Source organism: Hermetia illucens, chromosome 3 (genome assembly GCF_905115235.1).
Source record: "Hermetia illucens chromosome 3, iHerIll2.2.curated.20191125, whole genome shotgun sequence".
In the NCBI taxonomy this organism is placed as follows: Eukaryota; Metazoa; Arthropoda; class Insecta; order Diptera; family Stratiomyidae; genus Hermetia; species Hermetia illucens.
The window spans coordinates 94308275-94333184 of NC_051851.1; the positions used below are offsets into that span (position 1 = coordinate 94308275).

Sequence of the window (24910 nt, forward strand, 5' to 3'; positions counted from 1 at the left end):
TGCAAAGGAACTACAGGTGGCAGAACAGCTATTCTCTCCGATAGCCAAGCAGCGATCAAGGCACTTAGGTCCAGCCAGGTGAACTCTAAACTGGTATGGGAATGCCTTGAGAGACTGAATACACTCGGCTCGTCCAACAAGGACTAGATACTTTGGGTTCCAGGCCATGCTGGTTTGGAAGGCAACGAGGCAGCTGACGAACTAGCCAAGAAGGGAGCAGGGACGCCTTTACACGGGCCAGAACCCTTCTGTGGAATCGGAAACGGTTTCATGGCTATGAATCTAAGAAATAAAAAGGAACGGTTTAGAGAACACTACTGGGCGGGCCTACCAGGGATGGAGCAGTCCAGGGTGGTTATTGGGGGATACGAAACCATGCGCACAAAGGATTGCTTAAACCTCACCAAAGGAACCTCCGAATCATAGTGGGAATTCTCACTGGTCATTGTCGGCTGAACTATCACCTAGGGAAGCCAGGGATATCTACGGACACTGCCTACAGGTTTTGTGAAGACACGTCCTGAGACAGTGTGCGGCACTTGTGCAAAGTAGGTCGAGGCATCTGGGAGAGCATTTAATACCAGATGCTTGAGATACTGTGATCGATAGGTACACTATAACCAGTAAAAGGGGCACAATAGTTCTTCAAGGACGCGGTGCGACTTTACCTTAACAGAATAATAATAATAAGCAAGTGGACAAAATAAATAAACGAATTGACAACTATTGCCTTTTTTTAATAGCGATTTATAGAAAAATTACTCATTTTGAGTGTTTTAACAGCAGATTGTCCATAAATTAATTTTATCTTCTTCCGTATTGAGGACGTTGCAGTTAATTCAAGCCTGAGTCTTCAACAACGGCTACCTTAGCGGCCTTTTTCAATAGGGGTTTTCCACCCTAAGCCCAGCGGGGCTAGTAGATAGTAAATGGCACATCAAAAGGGTTAACGTGGCGAACTGGGGAAACTACATATTTAAAAAAAAAACTTACGCACTCTAAACGGTATCTATAATATCGAAGAATGGTGACCGAAGGAAAAACGCACGCAATCAGAGCATGACCATGTTGCCATAATGAACGCGAGATTTGCTACCGAAAAAGAACAGCTTAAACGACTCTTGAGGAAACTCCTACAAGTAAAGAGGGTTATTCCGCAGATGCACGAATCCTGGGGAGTATGGGATGCAGTAAGTGACATCATAAGCTGTATTCAGGAGGTGCTTCAAATAGTGACCCTCTAACCCGCTACCTGAAGAAATGCCTATTGATAGTTCCGTGGAGCACGGTGGGTGAAGGGAATTGGTTTTAGTTAGTTCGAGTCCCGTATTATGGCTTGTAATTCTTCTATCTCTATGAATAAACCAAACTACCGGCTTCGGATATAAAGGTTTTGTGTTTATCTTGTGTCAAAAACTTTTTATGCCGATTTTTCTATTCGTATACAGTCAAAAATTTAACATATTTCTTGATATGTCTCCAAACTCCAAGTTCGCCGTTCACAAGAGTTCATCTTATATGACAACAACGTCTTACATATCTTTGAGTGCAATAAATTGACGTGAAATGCAAAACTTCGACCTACTATAAAGTTTGTCAATAATAGTTGGATTGCCTGTGACTTTTTTCAGATTTTTTGATTGGATAGGTTCTGAGAACGAAACTTGTTTGACTTTTTGGGGCGCACATTTTGAATTGTCACTCCCCCCCTATTAGAAATAAGATCATTTTTGAAAAGCGCTAATTGAGCCCTTTCATTCGATAGTCATATTCTGTGAAAAAAATGTTGCACCACCCTTTCGTATATATTAAAATGCCCTGTGAGTTGAGGCTTAAGAGTACACTCAAAGTCTTCTCTGCTCATCGTAAGAGGCGACTAAAAGGGATAAACATTTGAAGGCTAGCAATTTGCAAATTCTGAAACTTTATTGGTACCGAAACGTCAACAACTCCTCGGATTGCGACTGACCTCACCGAAATGACCTTTGGTTTCCTTCCTTTGGGAATGTGTGCACTCTCCTCGACAATGGTAACGAGGGTCCTCAGAATGCTTGCTATCTCCAACTTGAGTGGCAATTGCAACGATATAAGCTGGACATTCAGGGGGAGCACTCTCACTCTTGCCACACTCATGGCAGGTCAGTTTCAACTTTCCGACAGCATATGAGCAATAAGATCGACCACTTCGCAATCAGTAGTCGATTTAGAAGTTGTCCTCCTGGATGTCCGTAACAAGAGAGGCCTCAGGATCGACCTCGACAGGGATTACCATCTGGCTGATTGCAGATCTGGCTGACTGCAGAGCCTTGAAAGCAGATCGATAAACGGAAGGGTTTGAAAGCTCTATTGACCGCTGCGAATGATGGCGGGTGTGACGCGCTCGAACTCCGATACCGAGCGAAATCTCGGGAAACTTAGAGAAGTTCACGCCGTGACAAGAGAAAATTTGCTATTACGCTGGAGGGAACGGAAACGGAAGATGCCACAAAACGCAATAATTTCAGAAGTGTATTCTGCATCACGAAAGAGCTTGCATTTGGTTGCGTTTTTAACCGTATCACAGCCGATAATGTTGGACTCCTCTGGATGAAATGGTTAGTCAGCGTAAAATGCGGATACATACTGCTCCAGAAAAGAAATCAATTCGGTGATCAATACACCCAAACGAAGTAAAACCACTGAGCTTGACGGTCTTCCCGCAAAGTTGTTTATCGCTACACCAGCAGTTATCGCAAATCTGCTACTTCCACTCGAACGGAAATCTTGGAAACCCAAGACTCATTCCAAAGAGGGGAGGAAGGGGATTATCGTTAAGATTCCAAAGAAAAGCACTCGATCTGAGTATCATTCACCGTCGCCGCAAAGATAATAACTAAAATAATCCTTGAACGCATCCAATAGAGAAGAGGCTGATTTCCGCTTCAGATCATCCTAAATTGACCACATCACCGCCTTGCGTTGTCGTTTTGGAACAGTGGGAGGAATTTACATCTTCGTGTCGTTTGCTCTTCATCGATTTCGAAAAAGCTTTCGATAGCGTGAACAATGGGTGTACCTGTGTGTGTGAGTGCTACTATCGTACATATGATGGCGCACAATGTCACGTGCAGTACTGAGGTAAAATCTCAGAAGATTTTGATGTCCAAAGTGAAGTCCGCCAGGGCTAGGCTCAAACTATTGGCGGTTTAAACTTGGATATAATTCACACCCTTGTCGTATTGTTGCGATTATATAAAGGAGCGTTTTCCACTTGTCGCCACTTTCGGTCACGTTGCTCCCAAGGCAGAGGTGAGGCAGCGTCTGATGAGTTGCCTATGCTCTGGACAAAACCGTTAGTCCCTGTTTTCGAATGTTAAAGTGCTCTACCCCAAACATGGAGTTCGTCAGCCAAAAAACGTAGAAGTAATTTTCTTTCCATTTGGTCCGGTCCAACATCAAGTGGATTTGGATCCCTCATATCCCAAACAATTCGCCAGGGCTCCATCCTGAAACCGATATTATTTCTTCTTGTTATCGGTGACGTTCTTCATGCTGTCTTATCCAGAGGACATGGAGGAATTCAATGGACGATTACATCTTTCCTCAAACACCTTGACTACGCTGGCCAAATCGCTCTGGATTTGGAAAGAGAGGCAAGTAAAGTTGGACTGAAGATAAACATCAACAAAACCATTATTCTCAGTCTGGGGGTCATTCTCCCTATCTGCATTAATGGACAGAGCATCGAAGACGTCGATCAATTTGTATAACTTGGAAGAGCAGTTTCTACCGATGATGGCAAAGAACTGGATGTTGCCCGACACATTAACAGTGCGCTTTCATTGCTTTGCCTAAAACCTAGAAATGCAGTTATCTCAATACCAAGATCAAGTTGAGACTGTTCTGTGCTGGTATCCTTTCTGTATTGCTATGGGGGAGTAGCACCTGGAACTCCACTGATACTCAAAAGCTGCAAGCCTTTGTCAATATCTGTCTGCGTCGGATATTGAACCGATTTTAATAGGGCTTCGTTTCACACAAAACAACGGACAGACAGACTTTGAAACGATTTGAATAAAGTATTGATTTGCATCTTAAAAACAAAGCCCTTGTTGGTAGACCTTATATTTCCCACCCAGCGATTGGTGTATCCAAAATACTGATACTAAAATGTCAAACAACCGACCACCTACATTCAAATTTTTAAGTAATGCTCATTCTTTACTCTTTTTACACCGGCTTTGATTTGCGAAAAAATATAGCATACGAAAGGTTCTTTGCAACAACAAAGATGCAACTGACCGACTATAAGATCCAAGTAAAGTGAAGACGCACATCAAAAGAGTCTTAGAAGGAATGCGATAATGCGGAAATAAAAATTGCGCACTCATATTTAATCTGAAAACAATACAATGAAAGCAAGCACTAACAAGTCGGGAAAGCGGAAGCTGGGCGCTTCAGGTATGAAAGGTTTTGTTTGCTTCTTCTATGAGTATATTTGAGTGCAGAACATTTGTACGTAGCCCGTTATGTATATGCATTTAAGATGTCTGACTACCCATTATAGTGTGATATTGATATTTAGTTGCAGCAAATTTACACGGTAAAATCAACTTTGAGCTACTGTAATTTTGTTACTAATGGTATGACTTTTATCAAACTTAAGAGTAATATGCTCCATATTATATTTTATACTACTACCAACTTTTATAACTCTGAGGTACTCAATTTCCCCAAAAATATGAAAAATATGAAGAGTATTTTGAGGCCTGGGCACCATACAGAAGCAGCTTCGTGATTTTTTTCAGATTTTTCGGTTGGGTGGTTTATGAGAATGAGTCCGTTAAAGAAATCATCACTTTCCACCCCCCACCCTTCTAACAAATCTCAAAACTAATACCAGCTTCGAAAAATACTAATCGAGGCCTTTCATTTTATACCCCACATGACTATATTCGGGGAAAAAATGTTGTTTTGCAAACAAAACCTTAATAAAAAAGAAAGCACAAACACCATTTTAAGATTTTTATCAACAACCATCAGGGTATACCCAAAGGAATCACATGCTACTTCTTAGATTTGCGTTTCTTTTTCTTAGTTTCTTCTTGTGGAGGATTTTCAACTAACTCGAGAAGTCTTTCAAGTTCTTCTAGTTCCTTTTGCTTCTGAATTTCCTCGTAAAACGTGTTGAGAAATTTCTGCTTTTCGATCAAATATTTTTCATTCCGGATTGCTTTCGAGACGAATAGAATGAACAATTCAAACAACTCAAGCGTCGTTAAAACCTCGTCTATATGAACCAGAAGGCCATCACGGACAACACTTGGACATTCTTCAGCTACGCATTGAACAAAATCTTCGAATGCCAGGTAGCCAGGTGCTAAAAAGTACATCAACAAATCAATGATGCAGGTACCATCATTCTTAAAGGGCACTTACATTTCCTGTTTGGATTCAGCTTCACGCACAAATCTTGAAATATGCTGTAAGACTTTCGCAAGATGCACTGTGGGGGATACTGCATGATACTGTCGAAAACGTGTTCTACAACCGCTAGATCAGTCGTGAGCATCTGCGGTAAATTATCAACCGGCATCGAATCCAGCGCAGGGTACTCCCGCAAGAAGATCATAAGCATTGTTCCGAATAGTCCGAAATAAGGAAGTCGTTCTTTCATCGCTTCGTCAGCAACCGTTCGATCCTGATTCAGCCACAAAGTCAATGCGAGGATGTATTTCAAAAACTGCCAAAAGTAAATTTTTTCATATGGATCGGTCAGATCCTCCGACAATAAGTGAAATGTGTGTTCAGTATTGTAGAGAAATTCAAACGTTTTGAAAGATGAATTAAAGAAATTTATCATTTTCAAGAATCTCCAAAGACCCACTCTTATCAAAAACATCGGTGTTGGTGCATCTACTTTACGTCCATACCGGGAAAATTTGTCATACATGTTCTCCAAGAGTTTATAATTCGAAGTTATGACTTGATTCAGTGATTTGATCTCAACTTCCTCCAAGGTTTCGCGTTCAACATCCGGGAAGAACTCTTCCATAAAATCCACAATCAGCGTGTCCTTTGTATTAACCATGTACTTCGGCAAAAATAAAGGAGGTTGGTCTGATAATTCTGAAAATTGCATCAGAAATTTAACTTCATTCAAAAGTGTCGGCTCAAATTGGAGAGGTTTAATCCATTCCACCGCATCTGCAAATTTGAAGTTGCTTGAAGTAAAGTTAACTAGATCCCACATATCATTCATTTTTATAAACTTCTTCAACAATCTAATACTTTCATCTGCTTGGTGGTTATTCCTCACTTTGAAGCCCTCACGATATTCAGAGTTCGCATACATATTTTCCGAGACAAATATGTCCCCATTTGCGGCAATAATTACTCCCGCGCCGACCTTAAAGTCAAATTTCCATAAGCTCAGGATAACCCTTTCGTCGAAGTATAAAACTCCGGACCCAAACCGGTAACTATCAACCCAGTGCCCCATGAAGCAGTTTTCTCTCGGAACTATAAATTTATTCGGTTTTCTATTCAATGCATCATACACGTTCCACCGATATATTCCGAAGTCACAATAGTGGTCTTGCTGCCAGTTGCCTATATAAACGTCGCCATTATTTAATACAAAGCGACCATACAGTCGTTCGCCGTTTAAGTCGAATCTACCAGTAAACACACCATCTTCATAAACTCTTGTGCCCTCGAAAATCCTATCATCAACAAATACTCCATCGAAAGTTCCTATTTTCGACTGGAAATACCAAAACATTCGGAATAATTAAGAGAAAGCCTAGCATCACAGAAACTTTGAGCACACAACAGGCTTCAAAAATTGCCCAGGAAAAAGTTATCCTTCCGCACCTCAAGATGCCCTTCCCCATGCAAGATTCCTCCATTAAACTCTCCTCCGTATGTCATGCTTTCAGTAACGAGTAGACCACTTCCATGATGGTAACCATAGCTTACCTGCCCACTGTAACGCTGACCTGCATTGTAGAAAATGCTTCCCGTTCCTTCGATTCTATTGTCCATAAAAGTCCCTGAAAAGAAAATGAAGGAATGTAATGAATAACTGAAGCCGCATAATCATTACCTTTCAGTGATCGTATCTATCTTTGCCATATGAGAAAATGAAAATTAAGCAGAGGAACATTTCAATACTACAGTGTTAACTACCACCGGATACTTCCGACACAGAGGAAAATTAGGGTCTCTACGAACAACTCAATGCAATCCCAAAGGTGACACTGTAATCATGATGAGTGATCTAGGTGCCAATGTGGGCTCTGACAACACTTTGCTCAAATATGTGACCTCCACCTCACCATTGGCAGGACATTGTTCAAAGACAGGAACTGCCATAAATTCAATTGTAATTCAACTGATGGACAGCGTACGATCACCTAGAGAACACCACTCATTCCGAGGGAAATAACTTACACGCTTAGAGCAAAACCAGTTCAGCTCTTTATCATGGGTGAGCGCAACTTCACAAAAATCCCGGTAAGAGCCATAAGGATCTTTTACAAATAAATTGCAAAAGAAAGAAAGGCGAAACCGGCTAGCCCGGAAGTGGTACTTAGCCACATCGAAGCAAACTTAAGAGCAAAGGAAGGGAAGCGGTCAAAGGGTATTATAAGTCCAGCGCAAAACCTGGATTGGTACCCATGATGGAGGACAAAACCTGGGAAACGCCTACTGAATCAACACCAACAGCTCTACTACCAAACCCTATCTCCACCTCCACGTGGTGACCGTTGCGATTTCTTTCTTATTGATAAACTGCAGACGGAGAAGAATGAAAGCGAAAACCCCCCGCCCATGGAAAACCGACGTTGCGAAACCACGAAAGGATTCTCGAACAGGATGGAGTTTACAACGATGAACCCGGCAGCGACAGCGAATAACGATTTGAGCATTTTCTCATGAAACTTGCGCGCCCTGTACAGACCGAATGCTGCTCAGCAGCTAGCCGATTCCCTGTTCCAATATAAGACTGATGTGGCAAGGTTGTAAGAGAAGCGCTGGGCAGGGACCGGTTTCCTGGAGAAGAGCCACTACACCATATTCAATATTATAGTGACCATCCTGTAAACCATGTGCTCAGAGCAGTTTTCTTAGTCAGCCAGTTAAGCGGACCCTCAAAGCCTGTCCCAAGTAAGATATCAAAATCATGCTGAAGTGGGGACGGAGTTCGTATTCAGACGATACGTCAGCTCCCATAGCTTACATAGGGATAGAAATGATAACGGACGGCGAATTATTCAGTTAGCAGTATTACACGAAATGGTTGTTGGAATTGGTTTGGTCCACAAACATACATGGACCTTTCCAGACGGGACCACATTCAACCAAATTGACCATGCGTTGATTGAACGCTGCCACCTTTGAGTTTTGATGAATGTCAGAACATATCTGCCCCATACATAAAAAGAAAGATATCATGCAGTACTGAATAGCTGCAAAAGGCCGACGTATGAAAGGTCGCGGTTCGAATCTCACTGGTGGCAGTGAATGAAATGCTCTAACAAACTTCAAGGCCCTGATCCATTATCGATTGTTGCGCCAATGATTATTATTATTATCCCGCAGTGCAGCAATTATAAAGGTATCCCGTTACTTAGTACCATCATAAGATATTCTCCGCTATCTTGCTAGACCAGATAGCCCCATGGGCACAGAACATCATCGGCCCATACCGAAAAGCTTCACTCCAGGCGAGTCAGCAACAGATCAGATTTTCTCTGTTCGGTAAGCAATGGAAAAAGCGTTGGAATCTGGACATCATTTGCAGGTTAAAACCAGATAAAAGCAGCAGAATCACTCGCGAGATCATTCAACATCAACAAAGATCTAAGACTAGGGAATGCCCTATCATGCGTCCTCTTCAACCTGGCCCTGGGAAAGGTGATCCGCTATACAGATGCTAATGCGAGAGGCCCCATCCTCTTTAAATCCACTCAATTACTGGCCTACCCTGACGATGTTGACATTATGGAAAGGACAACCCGAGATGTACAGTCTACCTTCATTCAGATCAAGCAGGCGGCGGGATATCTTGGGCTGCACATTAATGAAGGCAAGACAAAGTACATGGTGGCAACGTCAGCGCCAAAAACTGAAGAACGAACAACATCGAATCGCACAGGTCCAACGAAAACAGTACAAATAGAAGACTACAACTTTGAGACCGTTGAAAATTTCTCCTATCTAGTGTCGAAAATCACTACCGATAACAACTATGACGATAAAATCCGCGCACGATTGGTAGGTGCCAACAGAGCTTATTTCAGCCTACAAAACTGTCTCTCTCGAAACTCCCCACTACCGGGTCAAAGCTCTTACTGTACAAAACAATGATCTTGCCAGTCCTCATATATTCCTCGGAGTCCTGGGTTCTTAACAAGGAAAATTGCGAACTCTTGATCGCATTGGAGAGAAGAATCCCTCGAAGAATTTTTGGCCCCCTACATAAGGATGGACGATTCCACAGCCTCTATAACAATGAAATCTATGAGCGATACCATGACCGTCTTGTTGTGGATGAAAATCGACTCAACAGGTTGCGATGGTGGTTCACCCAATCAGTATGAGTGAGGACGATCCTGCCCTCAAAGTCTATAAAGACAATATCTATGGTCGAAAAAGAAGACGAGGCAGGCCCTGCCTGAGATGGAGCGGTGGCGTATGTCGCTAGACAGCTTTTAGGGATATCGAATTAGTCAGCCTTGGAGCAAAACCGGGATGTTACGAGTTCCCTACTAATGCAGGCCTAGATGGGTACCGTTTATTTTATTGTTGTTGTTTCGCCGTTAATGACGATGATGAAAAGAAACGGTAATAAGAAGCAGGTCATTTAGAGATCCAGACGGCACTTAAATTAAGAAAGTTTTTTCCTTGATATGGAATTCCACGTTCAGAAAGACGAACACGAGAGATCCAAATTAAAATCAAGCGGGCTATGAAGGGCAAAGCCCAGGGTAGATATGCATATTGAGAAATATCAAAACTGGTCTTAAGAAACAGAACGTGAAGTGACAGTTGCAGGATGCCTTGTGAGATTGCCTATGCACCTACAAAGGGCAAAGAAAACACTTAATTAGTAATTGGATTAAAGGACACCTGAAAGATGCTGAATTAGTAAAGCGGGGGAGAAGACAACATATTAGTTCCTTAGTCTGGAGGAAGAATCTGCATTGCCTTGAAGGAACACAGAGTCGTAAGTCTTTTTGAAAGCATTACAGTTTTATGAGCTTTAATGGACTCTGTGGGCTACCAATAATCACACGCGGATTGCACCGTCATACATGGTATCGGTAGTTACTCCGCCATATCATTTTCATAACATGCTAGTCTCAAACCCAGACAAAAGAGGAGGGTTTGAACCAATGTGCTTCGTATTATCTTCAGTAAAATAAAATAAAATCCTGAGATCTGGGAAGAAGATAAATAAGCCGTAAGTGAATTAGTCAGAGCCAAAAAACACGTGCCTACAGGCTAAATATTGGTTCCCTCGTTGGAAAAACTGTGAAATTCACAAGAGCTCTTCAGAAGAAGGGTATCGCTATCTTCGCTCAATAAGAAACTCTATATTGCACTGCCAAAAGCTGCAACATTGACGGCAATCGTGATAAAAGTAATTATATATAACGGGACAAATTGTACCAACTGGTCCTCCAGGTTGGGGGTTGGGTAGGGCTGACAACCCTACACGGAAAACAACAAGTTACGAAGCCACAACAGGAGCCTCGGATAGGACGGATTTTAAAACGACGGACCCGGCAACGACAAAGGAACAACGATTTGCGCATTTTCTCATGGAACGTGCGCTCCCTGTACATAGATGAAGCTGGCGCCGATGAAATTACAGCCGAATCGGTCAATTATGGAGGCGACCAATTACACCAAGTGGTTCATCCACTTGTGCTCAAGGTGTCGGACAGCGAATGCCTGACGACTGGCAACGAGGCATTATCTGTCTCATACATAAAAAGGGAGATATTACACAGTGCAGCAATTAGAGAGGTATCACGTTGCTGAGTACGATCTATAAGATATTCTCCACTATCTTGCTAGGCCGGATAGCCCCATACGCCCAGAACATCATTGGCCCATACCAAAGAGGCTTCACTCCAGGCAACTCAGCAACAGATCAGATTTTCTCTCTGCGGCAGGCGATGGAAAAACTGTTGGAATATGGACAACAGTTGCACCATCTGTTCATCGACTTTAAAGCCGCCTATGATAGCATAGCCAGGGTAAAACTGTACACGGCCATGAGAGAATTCGGTATCCCGACGAAATTAATAAGACTGACTAAGCTGACCCTGACCAATGTGCGAGGCCAGATAAAAGCAGCAGGATCACTCTCAAGACCATTCGACATCAACAACGGTCTACGACAAGGGGATGCGCTATCATGCGTCCTCTTTAACCTGGCCCTCGAGAAAGTGATCCGTGATGCTGAGGTGAATGCAAGAGGTACGATCCTCTTCAAGTCCACCCAACTACTGGTCTATGCTGACGATATCGACATCATGGGAAGAACCACCCGAGACGTAGAAACTGCCTTCATCCAGATCGAGCAGGCGGCGCGAGATCTTGGGCTGCAAATCAATGAAGGCAAGACAAAATATATGGTGGCAACGTCAGCACCGAAGACGAATCAGCCAACAACATCAAACCGCACTGGTCAAACACAAACACGAACAAGAATAAGGATAGGGGAATACAACTTTGAGACCGTTGACAATTTCTCCTATGTAGGGTCGAAAATCGCAACCGATAACAACTACGATGATGAAATCCGCGCACGGTTGTTGTCAGCCAACAGAGCCTATTTCAGCTTACAAAGACTGTTCCGCTCGAAACGTCTCACCATAGGGTCGAAGCTCTTACTGCACAAGACTATGATCTTGCCAGTCCTCATGTATTCCTCGGAAACTTGGGTTGTTAGCAAGAAAAATTGCGAACTCTTGGCAGCGTTCGAGAGAAGAATCCTCCGAAGAATTTTGGGCCCCCTACATGAGGATGGACGATTCCGTAGCCTACACAATGACGAAATCTATGAACGATACCATGACCGTCCGGTTGTGGATAAAATCCGGCTCAATAGGTTACGGTGGGCGGGTCACTTAATCCGTATGGATGAAGATGATCCCACCCGGAAAGTCTGTAAGGGCAATATCTATGGTAGGAAAAGAAGACGAGGCAGATCCTGCCTAAGATGGAGCGATGGCGTGGGCCAGGACGCCAGACAGCTTTTAGGGATATCGAATTGGTGGACCTCGGCGCAAAACCGGGAAGTCTGGAGTTCCTTATTAAGGCAGGCCTAGACCGGATACCGGTTGTTGCGCCGTTGATGATGATGATGATAAATTTCTCTGTTGTGGTAACCTGTGTACTCAATATAATGTCGGTATACAACCTCCCAGCGTTTTCTTGATATCATTAAAGAAGTCGAACTATTTGATGACCGCCTAATGAAGCGCACTGTTATAGCAGATGATCGCAAGTTTTATTTCTTTACCACATACGCACCACAGATCGGTCGACCCAATTCCGAGAAAAATGCTATCTACTTGACATGAAGACTTGTAACGTGACTGCTGATGACTACATATATCGTCATTGCGGGTGACCTTAATTGTCATGTGGGTGAAAATCCAGTCATATGGCATGGAGGAAAACTTTTTGAGCACGCAATTAGGGTGGCGAGCTTATAGTATATCCCCATCTTGTAATTACCAATATATGATTTACTAAACGATTGTCTCATCTTCCTACATTTTATAGAAAAAACAGTGAAACGCAAACCGACTATATCCTCATAAGACGTCAGCATTTTATCACTGTCACTGACTGCAAAGCCTTCCCTATAAGACCATCACATCCCAACATATAGAGTTGAGTGCTGCCTTGCGAATTACGCCACCGATAAAATAACATAAGGAACGACTGCACAAACTAAAATGGTAACGATTTCCTGAAAAACTAGAAGAAGTGGTCTCACTTACGCGATTAACCATTACGGACATCGGAAAATCCTAGAATCAAGCTAAACACAAGATCCCAAAAATTGGCTCATTCAGCTCATGCTTGAGGTCAGCCTGGTAAATGGTTCTTCAACCAAGATTCTTGGCTCTAGAATGACGATGGAGGTCCATAAGAAGAGACGCTCTCTGAGAAGAAACGCTTCTACGGATGACGAAAATATTTCGAAAAGATTCAAACGGAAGAATTAACTCATCCTTCGTATTCACAAGCACTGCCGACATTTGGAACATTTCTACCTGTCATCGTCGCGGAGATCGAGAAAGTAATAAAAAGAATGAAATCGCAAAGCAAGAGGACCTGACATTGACCTGACGTATACGCGGAACCTTTTAAATAACTGCGAACCAAGAAGGATTTGTCAAGAACTACGGGACTAATGACGCAAGACATAATGTACGGTTACCCATGAAGAAACACCGTGAGAAGCATCACCCCGGATTTCAAGATCTAGAGAAGCCTTTGACCATGTGCCGCACACACTCATCTGGTCTGCTCTACGGCATCACCTAGTGCCATTCGAAGAGTAAACTTCGAAGTGGAACAGGTAAACCGCGGTAATGGAGACGAAGATGTTGGGTTAGATCAGTGCCATGACATGCCATGATCACTTTCAAAATAAGGACATCCGTGATCGGCACGGTTTTGCAACGATCGTGTTTGAAAGGTGTCTTCAATTCACTTACCATAATATGCAGATAGATGCAGATAGAAGTCCATGGGAAACAACCAAAGGGTCGGTCGAAGCAGCAGTAGCTTGATACGCTAGATAATGATTTCAGAGCCTCTCGATTTCATCCAAATCATACCTATAACCGGTCATGACGAGTTATTGAGTGCAATTTCATTGTAGAATTTTAGTCTCCTATCTTTCAGTTGACCAGTGTTATTCGATATTGTTCCGAGTCTGCTTAATCTTCATCAATATGAAGATATTTAATAACCTATACATATATATGTACATCAGTTGCCATGCTCCCATGGAGAACAAGGAAGATGTAATTGAACGCTAGTTCTGTGAGAGATTGGACACTACTTTCGATGGGTAACCGACATCAGGAATTAATACGGCACTTTGATGTTAAACTTTGCAATACATGATATCATAGGACATAATGGCAGATACCCCTGGCATGACTAAATAAAAAGCTTGTGAAATGAAGAATTGTGGGCTGCAGCAAGAGCAAAAACCTGTTTTCAAAAGCATTTCTGTTTGATAAATTGAATGGTCCTGATGCACCAACGTTGGTGCAAAGTATCTAAATACAAACTCCAATCGCATGGATATCCAGCAACTATTCTCTGCTGGTTACTGGTCTTACTCATATGCTAGAGTAAATTGTGTCTTCGTCAATGGTCGCATTTCGTCCCCATTGTTCCTCTCATCGAAAGTACGCCAAAGCACCATCCTCGGCTCATTTCTGTTTCCATTTTTGTGAATGAGCTCACTTATTTACCTGTCCTAGCCTTTTATATGCGGACGATTTAATTTTCCTGTGTTGTCGATTCGTCTACTGATCGGTGCAACTTTTCGTCAAACCTTGACACTTATGTCGGTGGTGCATTTGGAACAAGCAGCCACTAAATGTGAAGAAATGCTACTCTTTACATTAAAAGCCCCTCCCACGACATCCATTTCTTATTTCAATGGTCAACCCTTAACTGTGATTGCCTCTTAGAAGAATCTAGGTGTGAACTTCAACAACAAACTTTAATTTTCATTATGTCGATGTACTCAGCCGCGCTTGGAAAATGACTGGCTTTATCCTTCGCTCCTCCTATCATTTCAAGGGGAGCCATTCCTCAGTCATCATTTATAATTGCTATGTCCGTAATATTCTTGAATATGCTTCCCTAGTATGGTCTCCTTACCAAAATTGTGGTTACCATGCAATTAAACCTGTACAAAAGAGACCCTCTTCACCCTCTTGATTTTATCGTGATGTTCTACAATAAGCCGCGCGACTGGCTCGTTGAGTGTCCATCTTCATCCTTTCTCGTTCGAACAAAGTTGTTAAGCGATTCCGCTCCTTTGTATTTTGCATTTTCCTCATTAAGTTAAGGATTAGAGTTGGCCGAAATCCTTTTCTACTGACTATACTATATCCACAACGTATGACTTTTCTTTTTCAAACCTCTCTTTCATCATCAACGGCGCAACAACTGGTCTTGGCCTACTTTAATAAGGAAATCCAGACACTCCGGTTTTGAGCTGGGGTCCACCAATTCGATATTTACTCATCCATACGGATTAAGTGGCCCGCCCACCATAACCTCTTGAGCCGGATTTTATCCACAACCTGGCGGTCATGGTATCGCTCATAGATTTCGCCGTTATGCAGACTACAGAATCGTCCATCCTCATGGAGGGGGCCAAAAATTCATCTGAGGATTCTTCTCTCGAACGCAGCCAAGAGTTCGCAACTTTTTCTTGCTAACAACCCTGGTTTCCAAGGAATACATAAGGACTAGCAAATCATAGTCTTGTACAGTAAGAGCTTTGTCCCTGTGGTAAGACGTTTCGAGCGAAACAGTTTTTGTAAGCTGAAATAGGCTCTACTGGCTGCCAACAACCGTGTGCGGATTTTATCGTCATAGCTGTCATCGGTTGTAATTTCCACCCTAGATAAGAGAAATTATCAACGGTCTCAAAGTTGTAGTCTTCTATTTTTATTGTTTTCGTTTGACTAGTGCGATTCGATGTTGTTCGTTCTTTTGGTTTTGTTTCTCAGGTTGCCACAATGTACTTCGTGTTACCTTCATTAATGTGTAGCCCGAGATGTCGCGACGCCTGCTCGATCTGGATGAAGGTAGACTGTACACCACTGTGTACCACTTCACTGTTAAAATTTCCAAGCATGATTTTGATATCATACTTGAGACAGGCTTCGAGTGTCCGCTCAACTGGCTTGTAGAAGGTATCCTTCTCCGACTCTGTAGTCTCTTTCGTAGGGGCCTAAACATTAATGAGGCTTATACTTCTAAATTTGCCTCACAAATGCAGAGTACATTTCCTTTCACTTATGCTTGCAGAGCCGATAACATTTTTTGGCTTACTAAGTAACCGGGGTATGGTTTACTGGATGGGCGCTATAATATATGGTATCGTGGCACTTCTCTAGGAAATCGGTCCCTGTCCAACGCATTTCTTGCAATGCTGTTACATCAGCCCTATAGTGGAGCAGGGTATCGGCTAGCTGCTCCATCTCTGTACAGAGAGCGCACATTCCATGAGAAAATGCGCAAATCGTTATGCCGTTTTCGTTGCCAAGTTCGTCGATGTATACTCAATCCAGTCCAAGGCTCCTTTATGGCTTCGTAACGGTTTATTTTTCATGTAGGCGTATCAGCCCTACCCAAACCCCAACCTGGAGGGCCAATTGGTACAATTTGTCCCGTTTTTAGGCACGGGAGACTGGCCTTCATTTTCTCCGCCTGCAGTTTTTCATTAAGAAAGAAGTCCCCTATGTTCAGCAGGCGTTTCCAAGGTTTTATACTTCATCGTGGGTACCAATCCACGTCTTACCCTGGAACCTATACTACCCTTTTATGGAAAAATATTTTCCATAAATCACGTCGGAAACATGTAGAGAAGACGTAGGTGAAAGGATTTTTCAAAATTTAAGACCGTTGCAAAGTTATGACTGCAAACCTTTATACGTACATATAATATATAACAACTTATCAAAACACGATTTATTCAAACTGCTGCCATGATGCCTCAAAAACTGTTTTATTGATTATGCAAATTTATACCGCATCTTTACCACAATGATGCACCTATACCACAGTTAGATACTAGACAGCTACCTCACTCCCCCTTGCCCCTCAAGGGGGGAAATCAGTGCGAGTACACACGATTTCAAATTGTTTTGCCCTTGAGCATGAGCGAAATGTACCGAAAACCCGATCAGCTGTGTTTGACATACCGCCCGGACTTGCCAATGTATTGGTGAGATTGGCAAGTTTTTGCTTATGTATAAGTGAATACGTGAAACAACTTTTGTTATATGGGTGAGCACGCCGTAGTACCAGAATAGCAAAAGCTCACCGATCTCTCTCTTACCAATACGATTTGACGAAGATTATACCTTTTCCTTGTTTAGCGTCTCTGATATGTACAGATAAGCTTCTGCAAGCACATTTGCAAGTGGGGTCATTTTTGTAAGGGTACTGCCTATAGTAGATCTACTATGCCTATACGTAATCTAGGCTTCAAAATCATTTATAGTTGGCCAACACTCAGAACCATAGAGAGCGACAGGACGGACGACATTACAGTAAATTTTAGATTTGGGACGTTCGTTGATACGTCGATCACAAAGTACATCAGTTGTGCCACTGCCAGATTGCGTTAATGCGTGAAGCAATTTCATAACGCAGTTATCCATTGGCTGATGGCGTTGACCCGGGGTATTTAAATCGCTCAGCTGTAGGCAGATCACTACCGCTGACAGTGATTGTGCCTGTTTCATGGGGATCGGTCGTCAAACATTCAGTTTTGTTTAAATTCAATCTGGGACCGTGTTGCATGACGCGATCATTCCATTTTTGGACAAGCTGCTCGAGATTATTTTTGCTATCAGATGCTAGGAAAACATCATCTGCATAAAGCAGTGTGTAGGGCGCTGGACGTTGGAACTCCCGTGTGAAGGTGTCCATAACAAGAACAAAGAGGAGTGGTGAGAGAGCGCTTCCTTGATGAACACCAACAGGGACACGAAGCGGTTTTGATACACCTGCCATACTTCGAACTTTACTCTTCGGATCGTCGTAGAGCAATTGAACCCAGCGCACGAGTTCTTCTGGTACTAAGTGTTGTCGTAAAGCATACCAGATAAGTTCGTGTGGCACACGGTCAAACGCTTTCTCTAAATCCAAAAAGGCAATGTTCAAACAAAGTTAATAGTAGTATATTATTATAATTTTTAATAATTAACTGCGAAACCCTCCTTGAATTCATTCCAGAAACATGAAATCATCGCCTCATTACACATTTTGTTTGAGGGTGTATGGGCTCTATTAGGCTGCAGAAATTATAGCACGCTAAAGAACCGGATGTGCGTCGTCTCGTGAAAGAAATGTTAAAGTCAGAGTCAAATTGGATCGCGGTAAACTGGTACGAACGTAGATATATATCCATCTGGATGGGACACTACCCAGAAACTTTATTAACATATATATATGCATATGTCTGTCTCGAGTAATTGATACTGATATACAAATAACTAAAAAAAGCCAAAAAAGGAAAACTTAAATACGCCCCGCGTTCATCGGTTTATAGATTCTCACCAAATTTCGTGATAGTTCAGTCACATACGAGTAAATCGGGTGTGACATGCAGGCAGACAGACTGCAAATCCATTTTAATAAAGTTTTGTTTTATATGAAACCTTACAAAGACTTCACTGCTCTTTGACACCATCCCACTATCAATCAGGCGCCAGTGCCCAATAATTTCCAGCCTAAAATTGTCATTCTAAGATTATGCTTCAACTTACTCGTCCACTCTGAAAGTTTTAGTTCTTTTCATTGCAACATATCATATTGCAGGTCAGAAAAGATTTTAGTTATGAGTAAATTCCTATTAAGTCAAAGGTATTGTCAGAAGAGATGATATTATTCCCATATATACAATAGTTATCAGTTCAAAGACCTCAAACCAACACCCAAACCGACCAAACCTACTGCTCGGCGCATTCAACGCTTGCCTGAAAGAGGGCATTTTCCCTGCTCGTTGGAAAGTTGCGAGGCTTGCGCTGATCCCTAAAGGGAAAGGTGATCCCGAATTGCCGTCTTCATACCGCCCACTATGTATGCTTGACACTGCTGGGAAAGTGCTCGAAAAGCTCATCAGAAGTAGACTCGTTGAAGCGATACGCGCTGCCGGAGATTTATCTCCCCGGCAGTTTGGTTTTAGGGCAATTGATGCTGTCATGCAGGTCGTGGACGCCGTTCGACGAGCAGAGGCACATAGCCGCCGAACTCGACGGGTGGTGCTCCTCGTAATGCTTGACGTCAGAAATGCCTTCAATTCCGTAAGATGGAACTATCTCTTGCGGATTTTGAGGGACTATGTGAGGAACCGCTCCCTGCTCTATGAAACAGTAGAGGGTCAAAGGTGGATGGAGGTCACGTCAGGTGTAGCTCAATCGCAAAGCAGACTCGGCATACACTCTAGACGAGTGGCAGCTCTCTTGGCAAAATGAAACTAGAGGCAGATGGACTGCGCGGCTCATCGGCAACTTAGGTGCGTGGCTGAATCGGAAGCATGGTGAGACTGACTATTTCCTTACCCAATTTTTAAGTGGGCATGGAAGTTTTCAGTTTTACCTGCACAAGATTGGAAAGGCGCGTTCTCCGGATTGTGTATTTTGCAATGGAGCTATGGACGATGCCCACCACACTTTTTTTTCTTGTGGAAGGTGGGATGGGGTTCGTCAGCAGCTCTATTTAAACACAGGGGATCTCTCTCCAGACAACATTGTGGAAGAGATGCTGAGGACTGCTGACAGGTGGAACCGTGTTGCCCATTACATTCGGGCCCTTCTCGTTGCTAAGAAGATAGAACTCGACCGGTGGAGGAGCCGGATGGCAGGGGGCTCCTTGAACTGACAGTTCCCTTCCTCCTCTCCCCTCCCGTTGGTGAAAGGAATTCCCTAATTTGAAGGCTCCGCAAGGCGGGAGAGTTCGGGGACTAGCCCGAAGTAATGTGACAAACGGTTCCAGGCTAGCTCTCTGACGATGGGGAGGTGTTTAGTTGGTAGTCCGACGACGTACCGAATCGGGAGTCCAACACTGTGTGCGTAAATGCATTCACCTACCCTACCCCAAAAAAACTAACACCCAAAAACAGAAATCTAACCATAAAGGGTCATAGTGATCGGATCTAAGTCAAAGTAGATAGATAAATCTTCAAAAATTAGTGTCTTGTAAATGATAACTCATGTTTGTCCACCGCCATTGTCAGATTAAAAGGGCAGTTTTATATAGTATGTACTGCTGTAAGGAATCGTTACCTATTGCACCCTCCTTCATTATAACAACATGTAATTCACCTTTATAGTAAGCCCCGTCTGCCCATCGGTAAACACCTTCTCCATGCAATCTTTTATCCTTAATCTCACCATTATATCTATTGCCATTCGTAAACTTGATATCAAAATTATAAAGAGGATCAGGATCGTCAACTGACACAGCAGAAGAAGCAGTTTTGAATCTCTAAAGGGATATAAATTGAAAATACAATATGAAAGAATTAATAAAACAATCACAAGTTTACCGTTTTCTTGGAAGGTGTTTCCTCCACCCAGGATTCAATAATTAATGGCAAAAGAGCCTCATACAATTCATTGACGACTTTCTGCTCGGGACCATTTTTCTGGGGAAATTCATGGGAAACTGAAGCAAACTCATTGTTATCAAATTCCATCGAGAATTCAACGGACGTTATAGAGTCCATAATAAAGAGTGTCTTTAGGTAAACTAGTAAAAATGTGCTTCCTTCCGCCTTTGTCAATAAAATGATGACTGCGTTTGACAAACTTCATGCAAAAAGATGATAGCAGCAGCCTTTCAAAATTCAGTTGTTTTGAAATATAGTCCCCTTGTCAGTTGATGAATAAAGATCCTAGTACAAAGAAAATTATCGCAGACCCTTTTTTATTCGAAATTTTCGTCTGGTGCATATAATTCGCCAAATTTTGAACGCTTGTAGAATTCCTTCATTTTATTTTTGAGAACATTTATTTACCATGGACCCCAACTACGTGTCGATTGCACAAAAGATCGAGCCTAGCGAGGTGGAGAAGAAAATTGAAGAATACCTCCAGCGGGGCACCCCGCGCGATGCGAAACTGGTGAAATCTGCGAAAACTGTCATCAACTCGAAAAGCCTCATTCATCCTGACATGGATTACGGGGATTCACTCAGGCAATTCACCTCGGAAAGTGCAGATGATGTTCGGCGTATATTAAAGGAATCCGATAGTGACACCGCCAAAGATCTCATCAACTCCTGTGATCAGAATTCAACCTTGATTGATCGATACACAAGGGTAGTGAAAGAGAATGAGGCGTTGAAGAAGGACTTGGAGAAAAGAGAATTGGAATTGAACGCTTTGGGACCACGTTATAAATATATGGAAAAACATTTCGAGGACTTTATTCGCTTGAAGGAGGAGTATGAGCGTCTCAAGGAGGATAAAATTCGAGAAGGGAAAATAGTAGACACGAGAAACAAAAGTCAACAGGTAAGTCATGCGCTGCATTATTTTCAAATTCATTGTACAGCAGTGTATAGTGGAATAAAGCGCCAAAAAGCGTTCGCGAGTGCTCTTCTGGTTGATAATTTGTTGGAAAATACTATCTCAAAGTGCCTCGCCTAAATAACAGCTTATGCCAGGTTTTTTGATAACCCCGTCTCATAGTGAATCAATGGCTTAGAAATATTCTAAATTCTTGCAAGACTTTTCTATTTCTCCATTTAAAATCATGCTACCACCATATTTCACAGACCTGGGCGAGCAGCATTATATGTGACACTTGCGTTAAAACTTTGGATGTCATTCAAAGTCCCGATTTTCAACATTATGTATCATCTAGACGCGAAGATTCATTTTGTGTAACTAAGTATGTCCGGTTTGCTTTCTTATAAAAAATACTTTTTTCTCTACAACTTTTAGCTCATTAACAGAAGCGAGTTATTGGAACTCGAGGAGAAGTTCAAAGCGCTTAAGGACACAATTTCGGAACGAGAGCGTGAATATGAGAATCGATTCGAAAAAGCCGAGGTAATAGGTTGCTTTCCAGAAAATTATGATCTGATTGCACTCATTCATATTCAATAAATTTCATTTTCGATTGCTTAGATTATTCACCTGACAGCGTTGAACTGCAAATATCGATCACAATTGCAAGACTTACATCGAAAAAATAAACAAAACCATAACTGGGCAAACGCTCTGCAAAAGATAATTGCAAAATTGTGTGCAAGGGATGAGCTGGGGTGAGTTTTTATTATTTGCCCTTTCTAGTTCGAGCATTTGTACCAAATAGCTGCTTAAGATAGCAGTTCCTGTACTCACTTCCTTTATGGCCAGATCCGCGCCATTCCAACTGTCGGCCTCGGTATCATCGGAAAAATATATTTTTCCTTGTCTTTCTAGTTTATAATATTTTACTTACTCCCTTCACCCCCAATTCCTAGTTTCTTCCCATATCACTTAATCGGACGTATACAACTGTCTGGTTTTCCTACATTAAATGTCAAAATTCCTCCTAGTTTACTACCTTTCTAGGATCATTAGTTATAAACTTATTATAGAAAATACACAGAGTGTCCTCTTTATGATGATACATATTTTAATGGTGGATAATACCACTTGTTTGAGAAAAATTGGTCCAGGAATGGACACTCTCTTTTACCGTTACAGAGTTATAGCGTTTTTCGTGAATAGTGTGAAAAGGTTTGACCTTCCCAAAAGAACTATTTCCCACTCCCTCAATTAATCCCAGATCGGGAACTGCATGAAATTTCTTATAAATGGATATTTTTTTCAATTTCAACGGTCATCATCACTTCGAAGATATAACTGTTCAAATTGTAAAGAAATTTCAAAACCGATTTTTATTTAAATTTCAATATGTTGTTGTAATGGTACTTTAAACTTAAAAATCTGCAAAGTTGACAAAAGTTACCTCATTATGTTAGCTTTCAAATGACAGGTAAATCTATGGTTGTTGGCGCTAGCCTCGCGATGGGTGGGGACGAAGATATTGCGTTACACCAGTAGCATAACGCACCATGATCATATCCGAAATGAGCACATCTGCCATCGACATGTGGTTGCGCCGATTATGGAAAAATTAATAGTTCGCGCTAACGAAAACTCATCAAGTTTGATCAAAACATCGTAGTCGTTGGGGAACGACCAAAAGACCGACCGAAACAACGATTTTTAAATACGCTATGCGATAATTTGAGTGCCTTGCGAGTTCATCCAGATCAGGCCTATAACCGAGTGAAATTGCCGGAAACTCGTATGTGGGGTGTACGCGTCAAACACCCACGCGCCATCGCTGTCGGTTAATAGCAGTGTGTTTCAGCTCCAATTTTCTAAGATGCTTCCACTCTACAGCCACAATTCTTTTTAAAGTCTTGTGTAAAACAAAACCTTATTAATTGTCTGTCACACGCATCTTTCTCGGAAACTGTAGCAGCGATTGACCTCAAATTTGGTGGAAAGGTGGGAACTGTAAACACTCACGCATACAGTGAGTTACCTCCTGTTACGTCAAATTTAAGTGGAGGTCCCCTTACATGCAAAAGGGGGGTGTACAATTTTTTTTGACCAAATATAGTCATATCAAATGAAAGGTCTCGGTGAGTACTTTCCAAAGCTGATCTTAGTTTTGACATTTGTTAAAAAGCTGGAGAGTTTAGGGGGTAGAAATTGATCATTTATTTAACGGGGCCAATCTCAGAAACTGCCAAACCGAAAAATCTGAAAAAATCAAGAGGCTGCCACTATATAGTGGCTAGGCTCCGAAATACCTTCCACACCAATATCCCTTCAAATAAAGTTAATAATAGTATATTACTATAATTTTCAGTAATTGGCTGCAGAACCCCCCTTAAGTTCATCCTAGCACCCCGAAGTGCAGCAATGTATAATATAATATAGAGCTTGATCCTACCAAGTTTGATGAAAATCGCATCATTATTATTAACAAAGTTATAGTAGGTCAAAATTGTCACTTTTTTGGAAATTTAAGATTTTGAATGCCATACCACCCGAAAGTGGATATTCTCACATAATATATACGTATATTACGTCTAACGTACAAATGGGATAAATTCACACTCTATAAAAGAAATACACACAACTTTTCATACCTGAAGCGTCCAGCTTCCGGTTTCCCGACTTGTTTAGTGGATGAAGACGGAAAGGTGCTGATGCACCAGGTTGCAGCACTGCGTGGGATTACTACCCACTAAGGCCACCCGCACCTATCCGTCCATATCCTTACTGGACCACCTTGAATTATTACTTCACGGAGAGGGTTCTGGTCTAGACCAGTAAATCACGTGTCCATCGCGCTTTCTGGCCTCGATCCAGTTCTTGGATCAATAAATTTTTCATCCGCGAATTTCACAATGGAACCTTACATGCTTCAGGTGCTCGGGTGTAGCGGCACACTCGGAACAGTCGAGAGGACCCGTCTAATGTAAATCGATGCAAGGCGCCCTTCATTCAACCCCCTTTGCCGAATTAAAAGTATTCCTAACATCTATTAGTCACAATCGCGCAGCATTTAACAACGGCCTACGTGTCCGGAACATGAACTATAATTCTGGCTCGCCGAAACCCATACTACCAGTTCGATAAAGGGAAGCAACCTCCCCAACATCTTCTTAAAAGACAGAGACGGCGATATGAAATAGTACAGGTGGTTTTTGTATTGTTGTTTCGGTAGCATAACAAACCTGTGCCTTTTCTACTGGGTAGCAAAAACTTCTTCCACCAAGCACGATTCAAATATGCTTATGAGCTAGGTAAGCTTTGAAACTTCAGGGCTTTGTTTAAAATCCCAACCAAACCTTGAGCGTTATTTTCTTGGGAACTCCCCGAGAATCGAGAGGACGTCTTGTTGAACCGTTGGGTGAGGTCCATTTTCTTCGTGTTACCGAAAAAGAATTATATTTATTCTGAACAAGAGTCGCGGGCACGTGATTTGGGGTGATTTTTGCCCAACGAATCGTGTTCATTACAACCTTGTAGGCAGCATCCCATAGATTCCTATTTGCCCTAAGGTACAGCTACTCATAGTAATGCCGCTTACCCTCGCCTTTGCTTTCTTA

The 24910-nt window shown here is 42.2% G+C and overlaps 2 protein-coding genes across 4 annotated transcripts in view; one reads left to right on the forward strand and one right to left on the reverse strand.

Annotated features, from left to right (window-relative positions):
* Positions 1 to 4989: 4989 nt before the first annotated feature.
* On the reverse strand, positions 4990 to 20616 carry LOC119651596. Its single transcript, XM_038055244.1, has 5 exons — positions 20330 to 20616; positions 20106 to 20268; positions 6961 to 7034; positions 5419 to 5722; positions 4990 to 5359 (listed from the first exon to the last, which is right to left on the reverse strand). The coding sequence occupies exons 1-5, from the start codon at positions 20507 to 20509 to the stop codon at positions 5046 to 5048; spliced, it is 1035 nt and encodes a 344-aa protein (XP_037911172.1). The 5' UTR covers positions 20510 to 20616; the 3' UTR covers positions 4990 to 5045.
* Positions 20617 to 20647: 31 nt separating this feature from the next.
* The window catches only part of LOC119651597, a 37501-nt gene continuing 33238 nt past the window's right edge, over positions 20648 to 24910 (forward strand). The window contains exons 1-4 of one of the 3 annotated variants that reach the window (XM_038055246.1): positions 20648 to 21299; positions 21563 to 21678; positions 21743 to 21839; positions 21918 to 22054. In XM_038055246.1, coding sequence (XP_037911174.1) covers positions 20802 to 21299; positions 21563 to 21678; positions 21743 to 21839; positions 21918 to 22054 — 848 coding nt within the window. In that variant the 5' untranslated portion in view covers positions 20648 to 20801. Of the gene's footprint in view, positions 21300 to 21562; positions 21679 to 21731; positions 21840 to 21917; positions 22055 to 24910 lie in introns of all 3 variants that reach the window. The other 2 variants (XM_038055245.1, XM_038055247.1) reach the window with 2 other exon arrangements.